Source organism: Drosophila novamexicana, unplaced genomic scaffold, assembly GCF_003285875.2.
Source record: "Drosophila novamexicana strain 15010-1031.04,08,12 unplaced genomic scaffold, DnovRS2.1 tig00000108-arrow-pilon, whole genome shotgun sequence".
NCBI classification, from domain to species: domain Eukaryota; kingdom Metazoa; phylum Arthropoda; class Insecta; order Diptera; family Drosophilidae; genus Drosophila; species Drosophila novamexicana.
In genome coordinates, this window is record NW_020824772.1 from 2,526,598 (window position 1) to 2,547,732 (window position 21,135).

At 43.5% G+C, this 21,135-nt stretch overlaps 6 protein-coding genes across 8 annotated transcripts in view; 3 read left to right on the forward strand and 3 right to left on the reverse strand.

Moving 5' to 3' along the window:
• Positions 1-6,474, reverse strand: part of LOC115771785 (cation-independent mannose-6-phosphate receptor) — a 31,436-nt gene extending 24,962 nt beyond the window's left edge. For 2 of the 3 annotated variants that reach the window (XM_030717654.1, XM_030717655.1), the window contains exons 1-7: positions 5,964-6,471; positions 5,410-5,620; positions 5,186-5,349; positions 4,839-5,122; positions 4,626-4,773; positions 4,449-4,570; positions 4,271-4,383 (exon numbers count right to left, since the gene is read on the reverse strand). In XM_030717654.1, the coding sequence (XP_030573514.1) occupies positions 4,271-4,383; positions 4,449-4,570; positions 4,626-4,773; positions 4,839-5,122; positions 5,186-5,349; positions 5,410-5,620; positions 5,964-6,086 (1,165 nt within the window). In that variant the 5' untranslated portion in view covers positions 6,087-6,471. Of the gene's footprint in view, positions 1-4,270; positions 4,384-4,448; positions 4,571-4,625; positions 4,774-4,838; positions 5,123-5,185; positions 5,350-5,409; positions 5,621-5,963 lie in introns of all 3 variants that reach the window. The other variant, XM_030717656.1, reaches the window with a different exon arrangement.
• A 110-nt stretch (positions 6,475-6,584) lies between these two features.
• Positions 6,585-7,789, forward strand: LOC115757773 (integrator complex subunit 12). Its single transcript, XM_030698198.1, has one exon. It carries the CDS (start codon positions 6,664-6,666, stop codon positions 7,663-7,665), a length of 1,002 nt encoding a protein of 333 aa, XP_030554058.1. The 5' UTR covers positions 6,585-6,663; the 3' UTR covers positions 7,666-7,789.
• A 30-nt stretch (positions 7,790-7,819) lies between these two features.
• Positions 7,820-9,963, reverse strand: LOC115757772 (nucleosomal histone kinase 1). The gene is made up of 3 exons (XM_030698197.1): positions 9,761-9,963; positions 9,477-9,697; positions 7,820-9,410 (listed from the first exon to the last, which is right to left on the reverse strand). Exons 1-3 carry the CDS (start codon positions 9,840-9,842, stop codon positions 7,851-7,853), a joined length of 1,863 nt encoding a protein of 620 aa, XP_030554057.1. The 5' UTR covers positions 9,843-9,963; the 3' UTR covers positions 7,820-7,850.
• Positions 9,964-10,047: 84 nt separating this feature from the next.
• On the forward strand, positions 10,048-16,133 carry LOC115757771 (glutamate receptor ionotropic, kainate 2). The gene is made up of 12 exons (XM_030698196.1): positions 10,048-10,510; positions 10,786-10,941; positions 12,429-12,523; positions 12,612-12,701; positions 12,775-12,932; positions 12,996-13,671; positions 13,738-13,907; positions 13,967-14,227; positions 14,289-14,420; positions 14,481-14,679; positions 14,737-14,968; positions 15,032-16,133. The coding sequence occupies exons 1-12, from the start codon at positions 10,399-10,401 to the stop codon at positions 15,325-15,327; spliced, it is 2,577 nt and encodes an 858-aa protein (XP_030554056.1). The 5' UTR covers positions 10,048-10,398; the 3' UTR covers positions 15,328-16,133.
• Positions 16,134-16,450: 317 nt separating this feature from the next.
• LOC115771678 (ionotropic receptor 93a) lies at positions 16,451-19,603 on the forward strand. The gene is made up of 10 exons (XM_030717493.1): positions 16,451-16,562; positions 16,618-16,770; positions 16,822-16,958; positions 17,020-17,128; positions 17,196-17,743; positions 17,808-17,910; positions 17,969-18,117; positions 18,181-18,354; positions 18,412-18,787; positions 18,844-19,603. Exons 1-10 carry the CDS (start codon positions 16,451-16,453, stop codon positions 19,575-19,577), a joined length of 2,595 nt encoding a protein of 864 aa, XP_030573353.1. The 3' UTR covers positions 19,578-19,603.
• Positions 19,597-20,530, reverse strand: LOC115772013. Its single transcript, XM_030717943.1, has 3 exons — positions 20,433-20,530; positions 20,117-20,205; positions 19,597-20,044 (listed from the first exon to the last, which is right to left on the reverse strand). Exons 2-3 carry the CDS (start codon positions 20,192-20,194, stop codon positions 19,724-19,726), a joined length of 399 nt encoding a protein of 132 aa, XP_030573803.1. The 5' UTR covers positions 20,195-20,205; positions 20,433-20,530; the 3' UTR covers positions 19,597-19,723.
• Positions 20,531-21,135: the final 605 nt, after the last annotated feature.

A 21,135-nucleotide genomic window follows, 5' to 3' on the forward strand; every position in this document is an offset into this window, starting at 1 on the left:
TTCGACCAAAAAATCGGTGTCGAGATTTGAATGCCACATTAATCAAGAGGGAAAACCATGAAGAAAAAGCCAAACTTCGTGAAAATCGGATGAGATTTGACCGAGTTATGGGGGTGGTAATTTTTGACCCATGTCTATATACGAATCTTGGGGTAAGATTTGGACATGAATTTCGACTAAAAAATCGGTGTCGAGATTTGAATGCCACATTAATCTAGAGGGAAAACCATGAAGAAAAAGCCAAACTTCGTGAAAATCGGATGAGATTTGACCGAGTTATGGGAGTGGCAATTTTTTACCCATGACTAGGTACGAATCTTGGGGTAGGATTTGGACTTGAATTTCGACGAATAAATCGGTGTTCAGATTTGAATGCCAGATTATTCTAGAGGGAAAGCCATGAAGAAAAAGCCAAACTTCGTGTAAATCGGATGAGATTGACCGAGTTATGGGGGGTGGTAATTTTTGATCCATGTCTACATACGAATCTTGGGGTAAGATTTGGACATGCATTTCGACTAAAAAATCGGTGTTCCGATTTGAATGCCAGATTAATCTAGAGGGAAAACCATGAAGAAAAAGCCAAACTTCATGAAAATCGGATGAGATTTGACCGAGTTATGGGGGTGGTAATTTTTTACCCATTACTAGGTACGAATCTTGGGATAAGATTTGGACATGAATTTCGACTAAAAAATCGGTGTTCAGATTTGAATGTCAGATTAATCTAGAGGGAAAACCGTGAAGAAAAATCCTATATCATATTTATATTCTATTTTAGAAGCTATATGTCAAGTTTGGTGACTCTAGTTCTTATTATTTACCAAAATTGCCCAAAAGCAGGATATCGATATCGATTTTTATCGATTGCTTGGAAATGGAGTAAGGTATCGATTTTCGGAAACAAACTCGATCTGCGCGGGAGCTAGGAGCATCTACGTCTAAAATTTCTCTAGCTGTTATAGGTTCTGAGATCCTTGCGTTCATACATACGGACGGACGGACGGACAGACAGACGGACATGGCTAGATCGACTCAGCTATTTATGCTGATCAAGAATATATATACTTTATGGGGTCGGAGTTGCTTCCTTCTGCCTGTTACATACATTTGGCTTTGGCACAAATACAATATACCCTTATACCCATTTTTAATGGGTTCAGGGTATAAAAAAGGACAAGAACCAACAGCAATCTTCGGCAAGGCGATGATTAAATACCCTTGTAGTCATTGAAGTTAAGTAAGGAAAATTTCGAGGTTGGTCAAGATATCGTATAAGGAAACACAATTTTTCAATACAAAAACTTATTTGCCAACCAAACCAGTAATCAGATATTTGATAAGATTGGGCTCATATGTGAGGAGCATTGTAGAACTCTTAAATGCTGAGCTCGGATAACGTATCTTGAAAAACAAAAAGTATTTTATTATGCAAGAATTTTTATTCCTATGACAGCTATATAATATAGTCGTCCAAGTCGGCCGATTCCGCCATATTTTTCGCTGGCAGCAAAAAGAAAACCGAAAGACTAGTTCGCATTGAATCGGCTGTTAATTCTGATCAAGAATGTCTAACATGTCTCCTTCGATGCGTAATGCATTTCAAGACAGAATTGTAATGCCCTCTACAAGGGTATAAGAATGTGAAAAACAAACGTATAAACGATTTAGTAGCTGCTTGGCTGGCACATCCTGGCGCAAAACAGCTGCTGGCAAGTGTCAGGAATGGGGCGTCTCTCTAAATTGAATCTGCCCAACAACAAGGCAACAGTAAAATGCAAAACAAAAGCAAAAACTCCCATAAAATACAGCAAGAATTGAAATGGGAAAAAAAAGAATATATAAATTGAAAATTACAAACATTGTAGCATGCCAACTGCTCCGCTGGCAAATAAACACTCACATAACACTATTTCGAGAGGTTATTTTTGCATTGGTTTTTCATGAAGCCGACATCCAGATGCATTTCTTGGCCAAAGCTTTTGGCATTACAAGCCACTTTTCAGGCACTTTGATCAACATTAACAATGCCATTGGCCTTTTCGAATTTCATACGCACCGTGGACTAATGGCTGAGTCCATCAGCAGCATAAAATCGACGCACAACATCGACATTTGAAAATTGATATTGATGCGATTGGAAACAGAATAAACATTCATCATTTATCATTTACACCTGCATACCGATATCTAAATAGCAATAGGCAGCGAAATGTTTTCCCAAATACACACTCGTACATGTTTGAATTTCAAATGCAAATTACATAAAATGACAGCGTGCAACGTGCGCGGCATAAGCAATTAACAACATTTTATTGCCGCTAACTCGGCGGCCCTGTTGGTAATAACCATGGCTATAACTTGCAGTCGGACAGCGTGCACCAAATGCGCTGCAAAAATGCTTCCAAATGTAGAATTCAATAAAACAGCAATGCAACAGTAGTAGGAAACTACAAACGATTCCATTGTTTTGCCCATGCCAATGAATTCTTAGCAAAATTTAGATTTTAGTCGACCTGCAAGTTACTCTAGTTAACTGAAGTTAAATTCACACCTATACCTAATACCAATTATTTAAATTTCGAGTAAGATTTATATAGAAACTGCACTAGAGACAATTGGAAAAGATGTTAAAATATCCATGCCACAAGACCATCAAAAAGTATTCAAGATCTTATGTAAATTTCATAATATGAACTGTATAAAATAATTTCATAAATATAAATGAATACACGCTAATTGCTGCAGGCTGTATTCAATTTTAAAGATAGTTATAATTAAATGTGATTCACCCTTTTTATCCTTAAGCCACACAGGGCATATACAAGAACAACAACAACAGAAAGTACATGCAGCAATATGGCATCTGTCAGTGTCGTCTGGGTGCCAGATATCAGAGCTGCATATAAAATGCATGCGTCGTCCACGTACAGCGCTTTTCGCGTGACCGTGTCTGCTATTTGCTTAACAAATGAAATTTTCGTGTAGTGCCCCGGAAAATGCTAGACCGCATGCGCCTCGCCCCTATCTGTATCGTAGCCGCGTTGGTGTCTGGGCCGGATAGCAATGTCAGTTGCCAAATGCAAGTGGGCTTATTTATTTGTTTAGGCCCAGCGGTGGCCATGATTTTGTGCCCAACTCTCGTTGCCCGCCGATGTTTTAACGGGAGGCGCGAGGCAGCCCAGCCAAACAAAAAAGGACGCGCCAACGGAAATGCGTTTGCAGTCAACTAGAAATGCAGGCACATTTCTCTGTGTGTGTGTGTGTGTGTGTGTGCGTGTGTGAGTACGATGGAGCGTGTGTTAGTGCTTTGTATATTTCATGGATATGCCCAAGCACGTTTGCCCTGGCAACAGCCCATATGGTTTATATTTACTGTTTTTGTTTGCAACAGCACAACGCTTTCATTTTTTGAGCATATTGGCAATCGAGTCAACCAACTCAAAGAAACGTGTTGCAATCTATGAGCACTGAATAGGAAAGCTGGCCATATCAGTTGCTTAATCCTTTTATTGCGTAGCTGCCTTTACCGACATTTAAACGTGCCTAACCTTACACACTTTAAAAACTTTTTAGCTGTCCTTTCATGTTTTTCTCTATGCGCCGTATCATGGTATATAAATAAGTACCCCTTAAAGGTTTGCTCCATACGAATTCCCCATATTAACTCATGTCATGCGTGTAAATAGAGCAATAGAGCTTCGGTGGGTTCACCATAAAATAATTGCACACTCACGGGTCTAATTTTAAAATGGAATATTTCATTTCAGGGACTCGGGTTGAGTACACAAGTATTATACTTCGTTTATATACATATATGCATGCAGACATATAAGCACATAAACTATGTAAATGTATTTATGATGACTGCATCAGAAATGTGAATCATCATCCCTAGAGTTTAAAAACGCGCAAATAAACACAGATGTGCAAGCGTACGAAACGGCAGGGGATTTAAAGCGTCAGCTCGAAACTTAACCGGCTCATTCCAATAAATTCGAAATATTGAATACTATTTTTGAGCACTTGTTGGATTTGGTTAGCAAGTTGAAAAGTAAACAGTTTAAAGGGTTGCTTGCAGCGAGTCACCTGAATTTCCTACTTTTCTCGCACTTAACTATACGGCTATTAAAATTTAATTACATCTGCTCTGCCACGCATGTGACGTGCAACATGCAAGGTGGATGCTGCCATACGTGCAACGTCGACAGCTGCTGTGGCTGCACTTAAAATCTTCGTTAATAATTCAGACAACAAATGACCGACTTACCACCATTCGCCATGCAGGGCGTACCAGCGCTAGCACATACAGCCACATTGTAGATTTTACCATCTTTGGCCAATTTGTGCGGCGCTAGGGTACTGAGCGGACTCAGGTCCAGACTGTGCAAAATAAAAACAGAACGAGATATATTCTCCGTAAACTACATGAAAAGGGGTTTACTCACAGCTCATTGCCCGTGGCCACGGCCGTGCACGGTTTGATATTCTTGCAGGCCAGTGGTGTGGAAAAACTAAACTGGTAGGTGCAACCATCTTGACTAGAACCCATGAACTCGGGATGTGCATTCTGCAAAAGGATAACATTGTAGCTCATACCAACAATATTATTTTCATGAACGTACCATAACTCTTCTGCCGCAGTAGAAATTAACAATGCTGGTATAGTTAACGCTAGAATTGCCTGCACACGGCGTCCAGGACTCGTGACGCAACAATGGCTGGCCATCTTTAATGACGGGCTTCGACTGTACATTGCCAAAGTTAATGAAACTGCAAGCATATGCAAAAAGATAAGTTAAATAAATATATAAAGCATTTAAATAAACATTCCGTACCGTTTTTTTAGATCGCTGACCTTGGGCGAATACAAGCAAATGCTGCTGCCGGCTGGGCACATGGCGTTCTCGCCATAAAGCACTGGCTTGCATACATTGATAATAAAGAAGCCTCCCTGTCGGTCTGAGGTTCTATAGTTGGCATCGCTAAGCGACATCAAATCGAATGTATCTCCAGTATTTGTGTAGCTCACACTACACGTATTGGACTGAAGCCCATCCGGTATAGATAAGCAGGCCAGGGGTGTCTCATAGGTAATGTAAAAGGAACAAGTGTCCTCAGCCTAAAAATAAACACCAAAATATTTAATCATTTCAAAAGTGGGCTTAAAGACGTATTAATTTACATAAGCCGTTATATGCAGTGGATTGACATCCAGCGTGTAGTCGCAACTGAGAAGCACATGCAGCTGATAGTTGGGATTGTCGTTGGTTCCATTTTCACATTTGGCACCACTCAAATAGTCGAGATACATTTTACCATTGTGATAGTGCAGCTCATGCTGGCGGCCTATAAGTACAGAAATGTTGAAGCACCAAGTGATTTTGCAATGGATCATATTACGCTTACCCAGCACATACTCCTTGCCTTGCTTTTTGAGGCAGGCAGCCACATTGCTCTCGTTGTTACAGCTGTGCGTCAGATTGCCGCATATGTTAAACTCAAAGGAATCATTGCTAAAGCTTCGCACCACATGCGCCAAATCCGAGTGTAAGCCGCTAAAATCAAACTTATAGCCATAGACGGGTTCCGTCAGCGTACAATCGCGTGTTGAAAAGTCCTGTAAACATACGAAATTAAATTAAAATATTACCGCCACTGTTGTTGGGCTGTTAACGTACTGTTAACTGTCGATAGGTGGTTGTGGTGCTTGTTAAGTAGCCTGATTGATTGCTAATATATAAAAGACACAAAGCCCTATGTGCACACCAATACATACAGACACACACCTATATATTGCTAGCCAAATTGTATAGCTTATCGTTCCTTTACCTGTTAACATGGCAACAAGGGCGCAGTATGAAAAGTGTACAGCTGTAAGCCAATGGCCCAAACACGGTAACAAAAACAAACCAATAAAATCTTGCAACACACCCTCAACCCATCTCCCGGCAACCACTTACCAGCTGATTTGCGTCATCCCCAGCGGTTACACTGCATGCAAACGCAAGCAAAATGACCAGCATCGGCGTCGATATGGCGCCACAAATCCCTGTTTTGCGTAGATTACTCATTACAACAACCATAACTCCTCCATAAATATGTGTCGGCGATTTTGCAAAAACTGCAGAACAAAGAATTTGTTGTTGTGCCCGAGTGGTTAGCACTTTTGCGCATCAAGTTCGAATGCTATACGGCTTATCAGATATACTCGTTAAATGCTTTAGTGTATTGTTTATTTAGACACGGTTAGTATTATTGCCGCTTCGATTTTTCAAAGACCGCTTCCTTATCTGAATAGCGCGCTAGAACTAACGAACGATAAACACAAGTCGGGCCCACGCAATGAATCACATTTATTGTACGAACGCTTGCTTATTCTAAACAACTAGCTGCATTTTATGCAACGCAGTAATTTTGATTAAACACAAACTCGGATAACGGCACCAGCGGAGCCGTAACGGGTTGGTGGAAATGCAAGAACAGCAACAGCATAGAAGAGGAAAGACCAGGGTAGAATGCAAACAGTGTTGAGTAACGTGCAAGCATAACAGCTGTTTTCCGAAATGATATAAAACAATAGTTATCAACACTTTTTACAGTGTTTTGCATTTATTATAACAAAATTTCCACCATATTTAACCAAGAATTTTATCTGAAAAAATGGCCGCAAATATTGCCGCAGCAGCCGCTGCTGCTCAAGAAGTAGATCCTGTACTGAAAAAGGCAATTAAATTGCTACATTCATCTAATCCAACTTCTGCAGCCGAACTTCGCCTGCTGCTGGATGAGGCGCTTAAATTGCGCTTTGGGCCTGAGAAGATGATATCAAAGAATATGACCCAGCGCATGATGGACGACGAGGCCAATTTTCCAGGTCGCGCAACCCCACAACCACCGGCACAGCCAGTGGCCACCGATGAGATTATCAATCTGACCAACTCACCGGATAAGGTGCCCTCAGATTCGCCCGACACCATTGCGGATTCCGATGATGGCAGCGCCGCTGGATTAGCCATGAGCGGTGTCGTCAACACAGGCGACACTGGAGACTTTGGTGACTTGAACTGTTGTGTTTGTGGCGAAATGGTGTATAAGGCCACCAATCGACTCATTGAGTGCTCCGACTGTGGCGCACTTTATCACCAGGAGTGCCATAAGCCACCCATTACCAATGAGGAGGCCGCCGACGATCAAGTCCACATTTGGCAGTGTGACACCTGTTGTAATAAGCCCTCAACAAGTCGGGCTGCTGCTAGCATGGTCTTGCCGGTCGCCACCCCCACTGTAGTCATACCCGATGAGCCCATGCCGCTCGCCAGCGGCCCCAAGACCAAATCGTCGGTGCCCTCGTCGCGTTCATCTACATCATCCAACTCGTCCTCGCCGTTTTACAAACCAGAGCCGAGCAGCTCCACAAATGCCAGCAGCAGCAGTAGCAGCAAGCATGGACACAAGTCATCCTCCTCATCGTCCTCCAAGTCGCATAAGGAGGAGCGATCAAGCAAATCTGTGGCTCCTGCAATAAACACGATCAGCGCACCAGAGAAACACACTAGCAGCAGCAGTGGCACTTCCTCCTCCAGGCGCGGCAGCTCGACTGCCAAGTCCAGCAAGAGTAAGCATCACGAAAGCAGCAGCAGCAGTAAACGCAGAGCTAAATAGTGGACACTTGAATTTCAATATATATGTATCATTATCTTTAATATTAATGTAAAAGCCAATGCACACAACATGTATACTTATAGAACATATTTAAGCTGACACAGGTTTGAAGCTTCAAAACATATACCCAGCAGCGTTTTATTAAATGAAAATATATAGTTATATGTATAAAAAATTTAATGGAATTAGCGCCTATACTTGCGCAGAGTGACTGCAGGCGTGCGTGGACTCCGCGTGGAGTTCAGAGCTGGCGAACTAGTACCCTCGTCGCCATTTACTTTTCGCAGATTAATACGTGTCGCTGGAGAGCTGCCTTTGGGCGTCGCGGCGATGTGCGAAGAGGGTGTCTTGTTGCTGCCAGAGGGAGTGGTGCTGCCTGCCTGCGCCTTCTTTTTGCGCTTTACATTCACAATGACATTGGCATCCATACTGACATCCAACTCGAAGTTGAACTCGTATGTTTTATTGGAGCGCGGCTGTGGAGTCAAGTCATCATTGATCACCGTCTTACCAGGCCTGCTACGCAGCGAAACTGCTGGACTAAAGTTGATCTTGGCATTAGCACCCTGTGCTTTCGGAGTGGCGTTGCTTTCCACTTTTGCTCGCTTGAGCGGACTCGAACGCTGTGGCGAGGTGGCTTGTGGTGCTTCGCGTTTCTTGGGCGAAGCTGAAGCTGGCTTGTGCGCCGCTTTGCGCGTTGGCGTGGTTCTTGTAGGTTTGGATCTAGAAGCTGGCGATGCTTTAGCTGCCACCAACTTTCTGCGCGGCGTGTATTTTGCATCCTTTTCCTCATCGCTGGCAATGACTTCATCCTCTGAAGAGGAATTTATTAGCAGAGATTCTTCTTTTTTAACCTTGCTCCGCTGTCCCAATGAAGCCGATGTCCCTGCCTTTTTGGCTGGCGGACTATTGTTGTTATTGCTGTTGTTCTGCGACGTCAGTTTAAAGTCCAAGTCCCCACTGTTGACCACTTTCATTTGCTTGAGAGCATTGAGGAAAAACGTGCGACACTTGTCATAGTTGGGTGCTTCGTTGTGCGCCAGCTTAGATACGTATTTCATGTAGTCAGAGATGGGTGCCGGCACCCCTTTGGGAAAGAGGGGCTTTAGTGCGGCGTTTACGTCCGCCATAAATGCCTCCTTGGCCTTCTGAACTTTCAGCGGTACTGTCAGCAGTTTTTCCCTGATCCAGGGCAGCTCCACTCCTAACCATTCAATAATATTGTAGCCGAGTATTTCAAGATCGGCCCGCCGAGTGGCTACGCCCAAATGTGCATCCCGCGATGTGTACTCAATAGTGCCATTATGCATTTTCTTTGGATCCGGTTTGAAATCCCCCGTCACATAGTGGGAAGCTAGCCCAAAGTCCACCAAATAGGCCTGACTACTACCGCCCTTACCAAGGCCAAGCAATATGTTAGCCGCCTTGAGATCTGCATGAACATAGCCGGTGCCGTGCATAAATTCATACACATCCAGCATTTGAATTGCTAGTCGGTAGACGGTAGCCTCGGGCAAGCGCTTGCCGTTCTGCGCATAGAACTTTGATATGTCGCTGCCGTATCGCGGCATAACTATGAACCGATGCTTCTGACCATTTATGTCCGCAGAGCCGTTGGCTAGTATGTAGGGCATACCCAGAGATTTGAGGCCATGCTGCTGCTTGAAGTTCTTGATGTCGTCTTGTTTTGCATTCCGCAAATAGAAGTGCATCTCGACGAACAGCGGCCCATTGGCATGTGGCTCCTGGAATATGAAAAGCCATCGATGAGGGCAAACAGTTTCACACATTTTGCAGCTTCAGCTACTTACGCATTTCACCACTGCATCGTAGTTCTTTTCGCCGTTGCGACACGCTGCATAGATTTCACCGAAGCCGCCAATTCCAATCGAGGGACCAATGCGCCACTGTCCCTTGGTCAGATCTGTGAGAACGGTGCCCTCTTTAAGCTTCTCCGGCATAGCATACAACTTGCCCTTGGCTTTTTTGGCCGGCGCTGCCTTTGGCTTGGCGGTACGACGCATTTTCGTATCTGAGACGGCTCAAGTTACAGCGTTGTTTAAATCAAACACAGTTCTAATCAATTCCAACATACAAATGCCGCCACAACGCATCTGCATCAACCGCGCGCCATTACATACGGCAGCATTGCCATTCACGAGGCTACGTCGCGTCATTTTACCCTCAACGCGATAGCAGATTTCTCAATTTTGCGTTAACAGAGCTGTGCGCATTAACAGAACGCGGTTCTGTCAAATTTAAATATATACGATTTGAAATTTTACGATTATATTTATAATGCAAAGGGCAATTGATTTTTTGTTTATTGCAGAGTGACAGATTTTAAAATCGTAGAAAATCCTTGCATTAACCGTCACTCCAATGGGATTCAATGAACCGGCATCATCATTTGCCACAGCATCCACATTGACTGCGCAGCTGTTTGAACTGTCACCCGGCTTTTGGATGCCACCCACCCTCAACCCTCAGGGAGCCTGCAACAGGACGATGCCGTGTCACATTTAAAAGAGCGCACATCAGGATCTCGTGCTCAGTAGATGTTTCATCTCGAAAGTCGACACAACGCATATAACACAGATAAAGTGAAAAAATAAACAACTTATAAAATGTCAGCGCGCGTTTAGAAAACAAACTTTTAGCGAGTGATAGATTACAAAAGTTAAAGATCAAATAAATAAACGGAGAGCTGTTCGACAAGTAAACGCAGCTAAAATGCAGCCAAGTGTCGGCAATAATGGAATGCTCTTATTGCTGTTACTTTTGATGCATCAAAATGCATTCAACTGGCATGCGGCTCTGGCATTGCCCGACGTTATAAAAATTGGTTAGTTTTGATTTATTAAAGATCAATCAATTAATATAACTACCGCCTCATTTCTCATTATTCATTGGTTGATTAAAATGGCATCCTTTACGCGTATCGATTTTTTTACATCAAAAGCGCGCGTGTGTCTGTGTGTGTGTATCCTCGTAAATGTCCTTACTGATGTGTGTCACCGTGTTTGTGTTTTGTTTGTTTTCCTTTGGCCGTCTTTTTTTTATGAGACACGTTTGTACTTGCTTATTAATAACATTGTTTTTCATCGTTTATCGCCGCAGGTGGGCTGTTTCATCCCTCGGACGACCATCAGGAACTCGCCTTTCGCCAAGCTGTCGAGCGGATAAATTCCGACCGCTCAATTTTACCCCGCTCAAAACTTGTGGCCCAAATTGAGCGCATTTCGCCATTTGACAGCTTCCATGCCGGCAAACGGGGTAAGCAGTAGGAGCCATCGCTACACCTGACCCCCTCAAATGTATCTGTTATTGTTTTCATTCATCCGTTTTGTTCCGTTTGGTCCCATTGAAAACATTGCACTTTATTTTTGTGTATTCTCCATTAGATTCCATTAGTTTTTGTATTATTGTTATGCAAATCGAGTTGACTATTGGGAATTCACATCATGTCCACATGTATATTCATATATCATAGAGCTAAATTATTGCAGTTGAAGTACATTTTCAATCCCCTCATTGTGTGGTGATTGTTTTTAATCTAAGCTCATGTGTTCTAATCTTATTGATGTGTAGCATTTGTATTATGTGAACTACACGCTGAAGTGTGTAAATTAATGCATGAATACAAATTGCAGAAACTATGCTACACACTCTTGTTGTAATAATTTAATTCGAGCTAGAAATGTGCTCAACGGAGTGCAGACATTTTAGCACTTGAGAATATATTGGGGGAAATGGTACTTTCACAGTTTTAAGATATGTGTTTGGCAAAATACTTGAATAAATATCTTATTATATTCTGGGTTTTAAATTCTAAAGCAATCCCAGCCTTAAGTGAGAACAGTTGGAACTTAAACAGAAATAATATTGTCTGTTGTAATAGCACATGGTAATGCAATCAAATAATTAGTTCTTTAAATTATAACTTGATTTAATATCTCAAATTGCTTTTATTTTAAAAATTTGCCAAAACTAAACCGTTTAAATACCTTTTAATTAAAAACAAGCAAACAGTTGATGTTAGCAATAATAGAAATTCCAATGAATAGAGCAGAAAATAGTGTGATTCTGATAAATGAGGAACAAAGCTCGTAAAAGGATACGTCGGGCCTTATTACCAACTCTCATAACCATAGATACCTTGCGGCACGGTAAAACACATTTTAGCACGACGGTAACAAGCTGGAAAGGACACACTTTCACACGACTACCTTATTTACCACAGACACACACAGACACACACAAGCAAACGATATGTTGCCCTCCATACCTATGCTTGTATATGTGTAGTGCACAACTACACCTGCACCCACACGTGCTCGGTAATTTGATGAGCCAAAGGATGGTATGGTAAAAGCCAAAGGCAAAATGGAATTATGTCAATTTGAAGTGCATTTTAAATATGCGAACTAGGCGAAACGAGCTTTACTGTATCTGCCGACAAGTATATGCGCTACTTGGACTCATTTTGCGCTGCCGCAAATCATGGGATTCCATTCGAGATAATCTTGCTGGCGCACTGGCATAAGGTGCATTGGGACTTGGATTGGGAGCAGCAGTAAGCGTATTACATGAAAATCAATTTGAGACTCAGAGGTTGCTCGCTTGGGATTTATGTTTATAGCAAACATATATTTGCACTACCTACCTCAGCAATCTCCTCAAGCCTTTGGCAGTCAGTGCAAATGTTGGCCAGTAGCTGAGAATCCGCCTTATACATTACTCTCCCGTCATATCCTTTTCAGTTTGCGGCTTGTTGAACATTGGCGTAGCTGCAATTTTTGGCCCACAATCCTCGCATACGGCCAGCCATGTGCAGAGCATATGCGACAACATGGAAGTGAGTCCTTCTGTTTAAGTGGGGCATGTGGGGGGGGTAGTTGTGAAATCGCCTTAATCTATGTCGGCTGTTGCACACAATTATTTAGATACCGCATTTGGAGAATCGCTGGGATTACCGCCTGAGACGCGAAAGCTGCCTGGTGAATCTTTATCCCCATCCAAATACGCTCTCCAAGGTAATGTGCATGTGTGTGCTTGTGTTTTGCTGGCAACTGTACTTTAGCTGCTGATATTTGTATTTGTGCTCAGGCTTATGTGGATATTGTGCGCCACTGGGGCTGGAAGACTTTCACCATAATCTATGAGAATAACGATGGCATTGTGCGGCTGCAGGAACTGCTTAAGGCGCATGGGATGACGCCATTTCCAATCACAGTGCGCCAGCTTAGCGACAGCGGAGACTATCGGTGGGTTCATCTTTAAGCAAATAAGCCAGTTAATTCTTGATCTATGTCAATCCCATCATATAGACCCCTGCTGAAACAGATTAAGAACTCGGCGGAAGCGCATATTGTGCTGGACTGTTCCACGGAACGCATTCACGAGGTGCTCAAGCAGGCACAACAGATCGGCATGATGAGCGATTATCATAGCTATTTGGTCACCTCGCTGGATCTGCACACCGTGGACCTGGATGAGTTTCGTTACGGCGGCACAAATATAACTGGCTTTCGTTTGATCAACGAGAAGGTCGTCTCGGATGTGGTGCGTCAGTGGAACATCGATGAGAAGGGCATGCTCCGTTCGGCCAATCTGACCACTGTGCGCTCGGAGACGGCGCTCATGTATGATGCAGTGCATCTGTTTGCCAAAGCGCTGCATGATCTGGACACCTCACAGCAAATCGATATACATCCGATCAGTTGCGATGGCCAGAGCACCTGGCAGCATGGCTTCAGTTTAATCAACTACATGAAAATTGTGGAGATGAAGGGCCTAACCAATGTCATCAAGTTCGATCATCAGGGCTTTCGCACAGACTTTATGCTGGACATTGTAGAGCTTACGCCGAGCGGCATACGCAAAATAGGCACCTGGAACTCAACGCTGTCCGAGGGCATCAACTTTACGCGCACCTTTAGTCAGAAACAGCAAGAGATTGAGGCAAATCTGAAGAACAAGACCTTGGTAGTGACCACCATACTGGTATGTATGCATAGCGCCAGGATCAACTGCATTTCGTAGTAACTAACTGCTTCTACTCTTTTGCAGAGCAATCCTTACTGCATGCGCAAGGAATCGGCAGTGCCTCTGACGGGCAACGATCAGTTTGAGGGCTATGCCGTGGATCTGATTCACGAAATATCCAGATCGCTAGGCTTTAACTATAAAATTCAGCTGGTGCCCGATGGCAGCTATGGTAGCTTAAATAAAATGAGCGGGTAAGTTGCTTTGTACATATGAGCATATGATTTTATGCTTACCTCTATTTATTTTACAGCGAATGGAATGGGATGATACGCGAGCTGTTAGAACAGCGTGCGGATCTGGCAATAGCCGATCTCACAATCACCTTTGAGCGCGAACAAGCTGTGGACTTTACCACGCCGTTTATGAACCTCGGCGTTTCTATACTCTATCGCAAGCCCATTAAACAGCCACCCAATTTGTTCTCCTTTCTGTCGCCATTATCTCTGGACGTTTGGATCTACATGGCCACAGCCTATTTGGGCGTCTCCGTATTGCTCTTTATATTAGCCAAGTGGGTTAACTTTTTTGTAACCAAAATGACTTCCTATTGACTGTCTTTATTGTTCAAATAGATTTACGCCCTACGAGTGGCCCGCCTACACCGATGCCCATGGCGAGAAGGTCGAGAGCCAGTTCACATTGCTCAACTGCATGTGGTTTGCCATTGGCTCCCTTATGCAGCAGGGTTGCGATTTTCTGCCCAAGTAGGATTGACACAATTTATGTTATATGCTTGGCTTAGCCTTGTTTTGGATTGCTTTTAGGGCTCTGTCGACTCGCATGGTAGCTGGCATTTGGTGGTTTTTCACGCTGATCATGATCTCCTCGTACACAGCCAATCTGGCAGCATTTCTGACTGTTGAACGCATGGACTCACCTATTGAGAGTGCCGAGGACTTGGCCAAGCAGACGCGCATTAAATATGGCGCTCTCAAAGGTGGCAGCACGGCGGCTTTCTTCAGGGTAAGCCATACACTTAAAATGCAAGAGAAGTGCCAAACTAATAATTGCCCTTTGTAGGACTCGAAGATCTCTACATATCAGCGGATGTGGTCCTTTATGGAATCGGCACGTCCCTCGGTCTTTACGGCCAGCAATGGCGAAGGCGTTGAGCGCGTGGCCAAGGGCAAAGGTTCTTATGCATTTCTAATGGAATCCACATCCATCGAGTATGTCACAGAGCGCAACTGTGAGCTAACCCAAGTGGGCGGCATGCTGGATACCAAAAGCTATGGCATAGCGACCCCGCCAAGTGAGTTCCATCGAAGTGCAGTCTTTTAGTGTATATTTCATGGTTTGCTTATGCCTCACACAGATTCGCCTTATCGCACTGCCATCAATAGCGTCATACTCAAGCTGCAGGAGGAGGGCAAGTTGCATATACTGAAAACCAAATGGTGGAAGGAGAAACGCGGTGGTGGCAAGTGTCGCGTGGAGACTTCTAAGTCATCGTCGGCGGCCAATGAGCTGGGACTGGCCAATGTGGGTGGCGTCTTTGTGGTGCTAATGGGCGGCATGGGCGTGGCCTGTGTCATAGCCGTATGCGAGTTTGTGTGGAAGTCACGCAAAGTCGCCGTCGAGGAACGTCTCAGCGCAATTCTAAACGAATGAGAAAAGTTGTAAACCCAGGATGAATGGGTTTAAAAGTCGGTCGGTCGACGATTTGGACCAGGAACCAATAAATGCAAGCATACATTGTTGCAGCGCATAAATCCCAATCTGTAGTATAGCTACGAAAAATTATATTCTGGCATACCCGTTAGGCAGCGCACTTGAAGAAGGGAAAATTAATAAAGTTATTTCAGAGAGAGAGAGAGTGTTTGGGAAAATGGAAAGAAAGGCGCAACCAATGATAACCTTTTGAAAATTAGCAATAGACAAAACATTTATATACATAAACATAAACTATTGAACGAGAAAAAAAGTATATACGCACAGTTTATATGATAGACCTTCTTTCGTAATACTAATATTATATTATAAATACAATACAACAAGTACGGATAACAATCGAAATCGTATGCATTTATATTTGAAAGCATTTTTGGAATTGTATAATAGTGATAAGTGTAGCTAAATTATACATACATACATTACATAGATGCATATACACATATATATACATATACATATGTACACCAAGCGCAATACTTGGCCAATATATCTATAATACCATTTAAATATATATACTACTTAATAAAAACCCTAATATGCTCATAGAAATAAGTTAGAAAATAGCCAATAAAACAAAAAGAGAAAACCTAACCTAAGTGAATTGTAACTCTTAGTTAAAACCCTTCGTTCTTTCAGTTCCCCTACTTCCCTAGCTGTAAGATTGTAAAATGTAATTACCTTACACGCAATATTGATGAACAATTTCATAAATATAATTAAATAAACGAAGTTAACACCGCAAACACAATAGTTTCGTAGTCGAAAATCCTTTATCGGACACCTGCAACAATTTGCTGACGTGCCCGACATTTGATGTGGATGTCGACGCCTAACCGCAAACTGTCAATCAGCCGGCGACCGCAGGAAAACCCTTCGCCGCCGACTTTGCCCAGCTTTTAAATATTTGATGTGGCTTAGCAACACGCCCCAGTGCGCTCCAATTGCTCGATTTTAATTGGCTTCATGGCTTTTATATTTTATCCTCTAACATAAATCAAAGGCCCCATCGGTCGTATTGTTAGCTTTCACTTATCAGTTAACTTTCAGCGGTTCCGGCATCATGAGGCCTCCGGCCATGGTCTTCAGTGTGGTTTGTGGCCTGCTGCTCTACGTGCCGGCTCCAGTCGGGGCCAATGACTTCTCCTCTTTTCTGAGCGCCAATGCCTCCCTGGGTGAGCATGGACACATCCAAATATGTTTTTCGGCTCGGCAGTTTGATTCTTTCAGCTGTGGTTGTGGATTACGAATATATGGCTATGCATCGACAGAACATTTTGGCACATTTTGAGAAGATTCTCAGTGATATCATACGCGAGAATATGAAGAATGGCGGCATCAATGTGCGCTACTTCACCTGGAATGCCGTTAAATTAAAGAAAGGTGAAAGAGAAACTTTACAGAATATTTGTGGTTCAATTTAGTCTCTAACAGATTTTCTGGCTGCCATAACGATTATGGACTGTGAGAGTACCTGGAACTTTTATAAAAATACACAAATAACATCGATACTTCTAATTGCCATCACGGATTCGGATTGTCCGCGTCTACCGCTTAATCGTGCGCTGATGGTGGGTAATCTTTTGGACAGAATTGACGTGCATTTCCATCAAAGTTCTTTATGCTTTCAAGATACCCATGGTGGCGCAGGGCGATGAGTTTTCTCAAATTTTACTCGACGCCAAGGTGCAGGGGATTTTCAAATGGAAGTCGGTGGCTGTATTCGTAGATCAAAGCATACGTGAGTATTCCAAAAGTTTAGCCCGTCCAGCTACCATATGGATGTATTTTCCTTTACCCTGCCGCAGTCGAGGAGAATCCGATGTTGATCAAGTCCATTGTGCACGAGAGCACCATAAATCATATACCGCCGTTATCGGTGATTCTCTACAAGATTGACGAAACGCTGCGTGGCCAGCAAAAGCGTGCTGCTCTGCGCCAAGCATTGGCACAATTTGCGCCCACCAAACACGAACTGAAGCGCCAACAGTTTTTGGTCATTTCCCAGTTCCATGAGGATATCATTGAGATAGCCGAGACATTGAGCATGTTTCATGTGAACAATCAATGGATGTTCTTTGTGTCGGAGCAACTGCATGCAGGTTTTGATGCCAGTACTGTGACCATGAATCTGGACGAGGGCGCCAACATAGCATTTGCACTCAATGAGACCGTGTCCGATTGCGTAGATACACTAAACTGTACCATATCGGAGGTATCAATGGCCGTTGTCACCTCGCTGTCACGCATGATCCTCGAGGAGCAATCGATCTATGGAGAAATATCCGATGAGGAATGGGAGTCAATACGCTTTACCAAGCATGAAAAACAAGACGAGATGCTGCAGTACATGAAAGTAAGCCAAGCTAAAGAAATTCTATACCCACGCAGAAGCTCAGGTGTGGTTCGTATTTTGCCAGGAATATCTGAAGGCTAACAGCAAATGCGCAAGCTGCGCCAAATGGCGCTTCGAAACGGCCATCACCTGGGGTAAGAGTCAAGAGAATCGTAAATTTCGCATGGGTAAGTTCGCAAAGAATCTATAGGATTTATACTGACCCAACTGCCTGTCCGAGCGCAGCGCCAACTCGCGATACGAAAAACCGAAACTTTGAGTTCATCAACATAGGATATTGGAGCCCACTTCTGGGCTTTGTATGTCACGAACTAACCTTTCCACACATAGATCAGCACTTTCGCAACATCACCATGGATATTGTCACAGTGCATGTGAGTCATTGAACCAGGAATATATGTATGTAATTCTTATATATTGGTTCAAATTTCTCGCAGAATCCGCCCTGGCAAATACTGACTAAAGACAGCCGCGGAGCCATCGTGGAGCACACTGGCATTGTCATGGAAATACTAAAGGAACTAAGTCGCGCTTTGAACTTTAGCTATTACCTGCACGAGGCCCATTCGCCGGACTACGAGTACTCGCTTGGCCAGAGCACAAATGAGAGCGTAAGGATAAGAGTAGAAAATACTTGAGAATATTAATATTACTGCATTGGCCTGCAGGATGAGCTGATGGGCTCAATGACCTATCGCATACCGTATCGTGTGGTTGAGTTGGTGCAGGGCAGTGGGTACTTCATGGCAGCCGTGGCAGCCACCATTGATGAGCCGCACAAGAAGCGCTTTAACTACACGCAGCCCATAAGCATACAGAAGTACACATTCATTTTGCGCCAGCCGGATGAGGTGAGTCGCATCTATCTGTTTACAGCTCCGTTCACCCTAGAGACCTGGGGCTGTTTGGCGGGCATTTTATTGGTGACGGCGCCCATGCTGTACATTGTTAATCGGCTGGTGCCGCTGCAGGAGCTGCAAATCCGCGGCCTGTCGACAGTCAAAAACTGTTTCTGGTACATTTACGGAGCGCTGCTGCAACAAGGTAGGCGAATCGGGCTCCTTCAACTGCAGTCTTCCTAAAAAAAGCAACTCTTGCAGGTGGTATGTATCTGCCTCGTGCGGATAGTGGCAGGTTGGTGGTCGGTTTCTGGTGGCTTGTTGTCATTGTTCTGGTTACCACCTATTGCGGGAATCTGGTTGCTTTTCTCACATTCCCAAAGTTTCAGCCGGGCATCGATTACCTTAATCAATTATTTGATCACAAGGAAATCAAACAATATGGCCTGCGTAATGGCACGTTCTTTGAGAAGTATGTGCATTCCACGACACGTCACGATTTCAAGCGCTTCATGGAGCGCGCTTTAGTCTATAATAGCTCACAAAGCGAGAATATTGCAGCAGTAAAAGAAGGTGAACGTATCAACATTGACTGGCGAATTAATTTGCAGCTTATTGTGCAGCAGCACTTTGAGCATGATAAGGAGTGCAAATTTGCATTGGGAAAAGAAGACTTTGTGAGTGAGCAGATCGGATTGATTGTGCCCTCGAGCAGCGCCTATTTGCACTTGATCAACCAGCACATAGATCGGCTGTTTCGCATGGGTTTCATCGATCGCTGGCATGATACGAATCTGCCCTCGATGGACAAGTGCAATGGGAAGCATATGCAGAGGCAAATCGCTAATCATAAAGTGAACATGGATGATATGCAAGGCTGTTTTATGGTTCTTCTTTTTGGCATCATTGCGGCGTTGCTAGTGAGCTGCATTGAGTTCTGGTATTATCGGTTATTAGTTCTGAACAAGGGTCAGAGCATTGCCTTTGCCAATTGACACAAACACACGAGACGCGTCGGATTACAACTTGACGTGCGTAAAATAAGTTGTGTTTAATTGTTGAAAATTACTATATGAACATTATTTTGCAATAAAAAATAGCTCAGCTTCTGTTCATCATTCCTTTTGCAAACTTATCCGTCTTACGTCGAGTTGGCGTTGGGGCCACGACGACGGCCGAAGCCCTGAACAATGTTGACAAAGCGGCGATTGTACTGGATCCTACGCTTGGCGCGACCGGTCTTCTTCTTCTTCTTCTCCTGCTTCTCAACCTTAGGGGTCTGGCCCTTGACCTTACCGGCACGCGCCAAAGAACCGTGCACCTTACCACCAATCATGGGAATGGTAATGTCCAGCTCGAAAGAGCTCAGAGCAGTCACGGGCGTGTCATTGGTCAGAGTGGTACCCTCGCAGTTCAGGCTGAATTCTTCGGAATCGAAGCCATGCAGCTGGGCGATTTGATTCTATGATGCGAGAAATAACAGAAATGAGGTTAGGGGGAAGTTTTTGTTGTCGTGACTTCCACAATCACTCACCTTGACACCAGCAATGGTGGCATCCTGGGACACCTCCAAAGCCTCAATTGTTTCCAAGCCACGTACGAAAAGCTGCATATTGATGTGCTCTAAAAATCGAATAAAACGAAATTAAATTGACATCCAGAGCCTACGCCTATGCCGAAGTGGGAAAACACGTGTAGCATTTCGCACTGATATTTTCACAACCTAGCGCAACGCCAAGTTAGGAATTTTATGCACAACACATTTTGCACACTTCATACAATACATTTCGCGCATTTACGTTATTAAAACCCTTTAAATATCCATAATTTTAGCAAAAACTTTTGCTCACCTTGTCACTTTTATGCGGATCTATCGAAAAGAAAGAAACTAGGGTTGCTGGCGATATGTTATATTTGTAATCGTCAACAGTTGTCGCTAGAGGGCGCTAATATATTTAATGCAACTCGGCGAATTCGAACAGTGCTGCCAGACGTTTTAGACAATTAATGGCGGGCCTTTGCTTAATTTAAACTGCGAAATATTTTTAAATTTGTATATACATAATCAAATGATAAGAAATGCAAATAGTTTAGAGTTTACATATATGACTTAAATTTATATGTACAATGTGTAGCTATTTATGTCAAATGGCAAGCAAGCAGCCTTGACAAAGGCCAGTCTAACTGACGCTACACTAAGCCACAAAGTGCGCTTACCTCAATCTACGTAAAAATGGGAATTACGTTAATCTCGGCATGTCTAGTCTGCTGTGCCCGACTTGACCCACATTGGTATTATGTGCGTGCGCCTGCACTGCTTTTGCCTGCACATTGTCTTTGGCACTAAGAATAGGACCTGGGAGGACATTTACAGCCCAATGCGGCGCATGGCTGTGTTATTCTACGCCATTAGAATAAATATTGCCGCATTGTTTGTCAAACAGGACTAGATTAGTAACATAAACATTCGTTCATTGAATGCAAATCATAAGCCGATTTTGCAAATTTGCACGAATTATCTTCAACTAATGAGTGTGGCTTAAATTGTTCAAG

What these genes read in the sequence shown, in the direction of transcription:
- LOC115772013 (XM_030717943.1), bottom strand. Translation starts at nt 20,194, where the DNA reads ATGCAGCTTTTCGTACGTGGCTTGGAAACAATTGAGGCTTTGGAGGTG. An exon ending in CCACCATTGCTGGTGTCAAG is followed by an intron (nt 20,045 to 20,116) that starts GTGAGTGATTGT and finishes CTCGCATCATAG; the next exon opens with AATCAAATCGCCCAGCTGCA.
- LOC115757773 (XM_030698198.1), top strand. Translation starts at nt 6,664, where the DNA reads ATGGCCGCAAATATTGCCGCAGCAGCCGCTGCTGCTCAAGAAGTAGAT.
- LOC115757771 (XM_030698196.1), top strand. Translation starts at nt 10,399, where the DNA reads ATGCAGCCAAGTGTCGGCAATAATGGAATGCTCTTATTGCTGTTACTT. An exon ending in CTTCCATGCCGGCAAACGGG is followed by an intron (nt 10,942 to 12,428) that starts GTAAGCAGTAGG and finishes TATCCTTTTCAG; the next exon opens with TTTGCGGCTTGTTGAACATT. An exon ending in GCATATGCGACAACATGGAA is followed by an intron (nt 12,524 to 12,611) that starts GTGAGTCCTTCT and finishes ACAATTATTTAG; the next exon opens with ATACCGCATTTGGAGAATCG.
- LOC115771678 (XM_030717493.1), top strand. Translation starts at nt 16,451, where the DNA reads ATGAGGCCTCCGGCCATGGTCTTCAGTGTGGTTTGTGGCCTGCTGCTC. An exon ending in TGCCGTTAAATTAAAGAAAG is followed by an intron (nt 16,771 to 16,821) that starts GTGAAAGAGAAA and finishes AGTCTCTAACAG; the next exon opens with ATTTTCTGGCTGCCATAACG. An exon ending in CGCTTAATCGTGCGCTGATG is followed by an intron (nt 16,959 to 17,019) that starts GTGGGTAATCTT and finishes TATGCTTTCAAG; the next exon opens with ATACCCATGGTGGCGCAGGG.
- LOC115757772 (XM_030698197.1), bottom strand. Translation starts at nt 9,842, where the DNA reads ATGACGCGACGTAGCCTCGTGAATGGCAATGCTGCCGTATGTAATGGC. An exon ending in GATGCGTTGTGGCGGCATTT is followed by an intron (nt 9,698 to 9,760) that starts GTATGTTGGAAT and finishes GAGCCGTCTCAG; the next exon opens with ATACGAAAATGCGTCGTACC. An exon ending in ACGATGCAGTGGTGAAATGC is followed by an intron (nt 9,411 to 9,476) that starts GTAAGTAGCTGA and finishes TTCATATTCCAG; the next exon opens with GAGCCACATGCCAATGGGCC.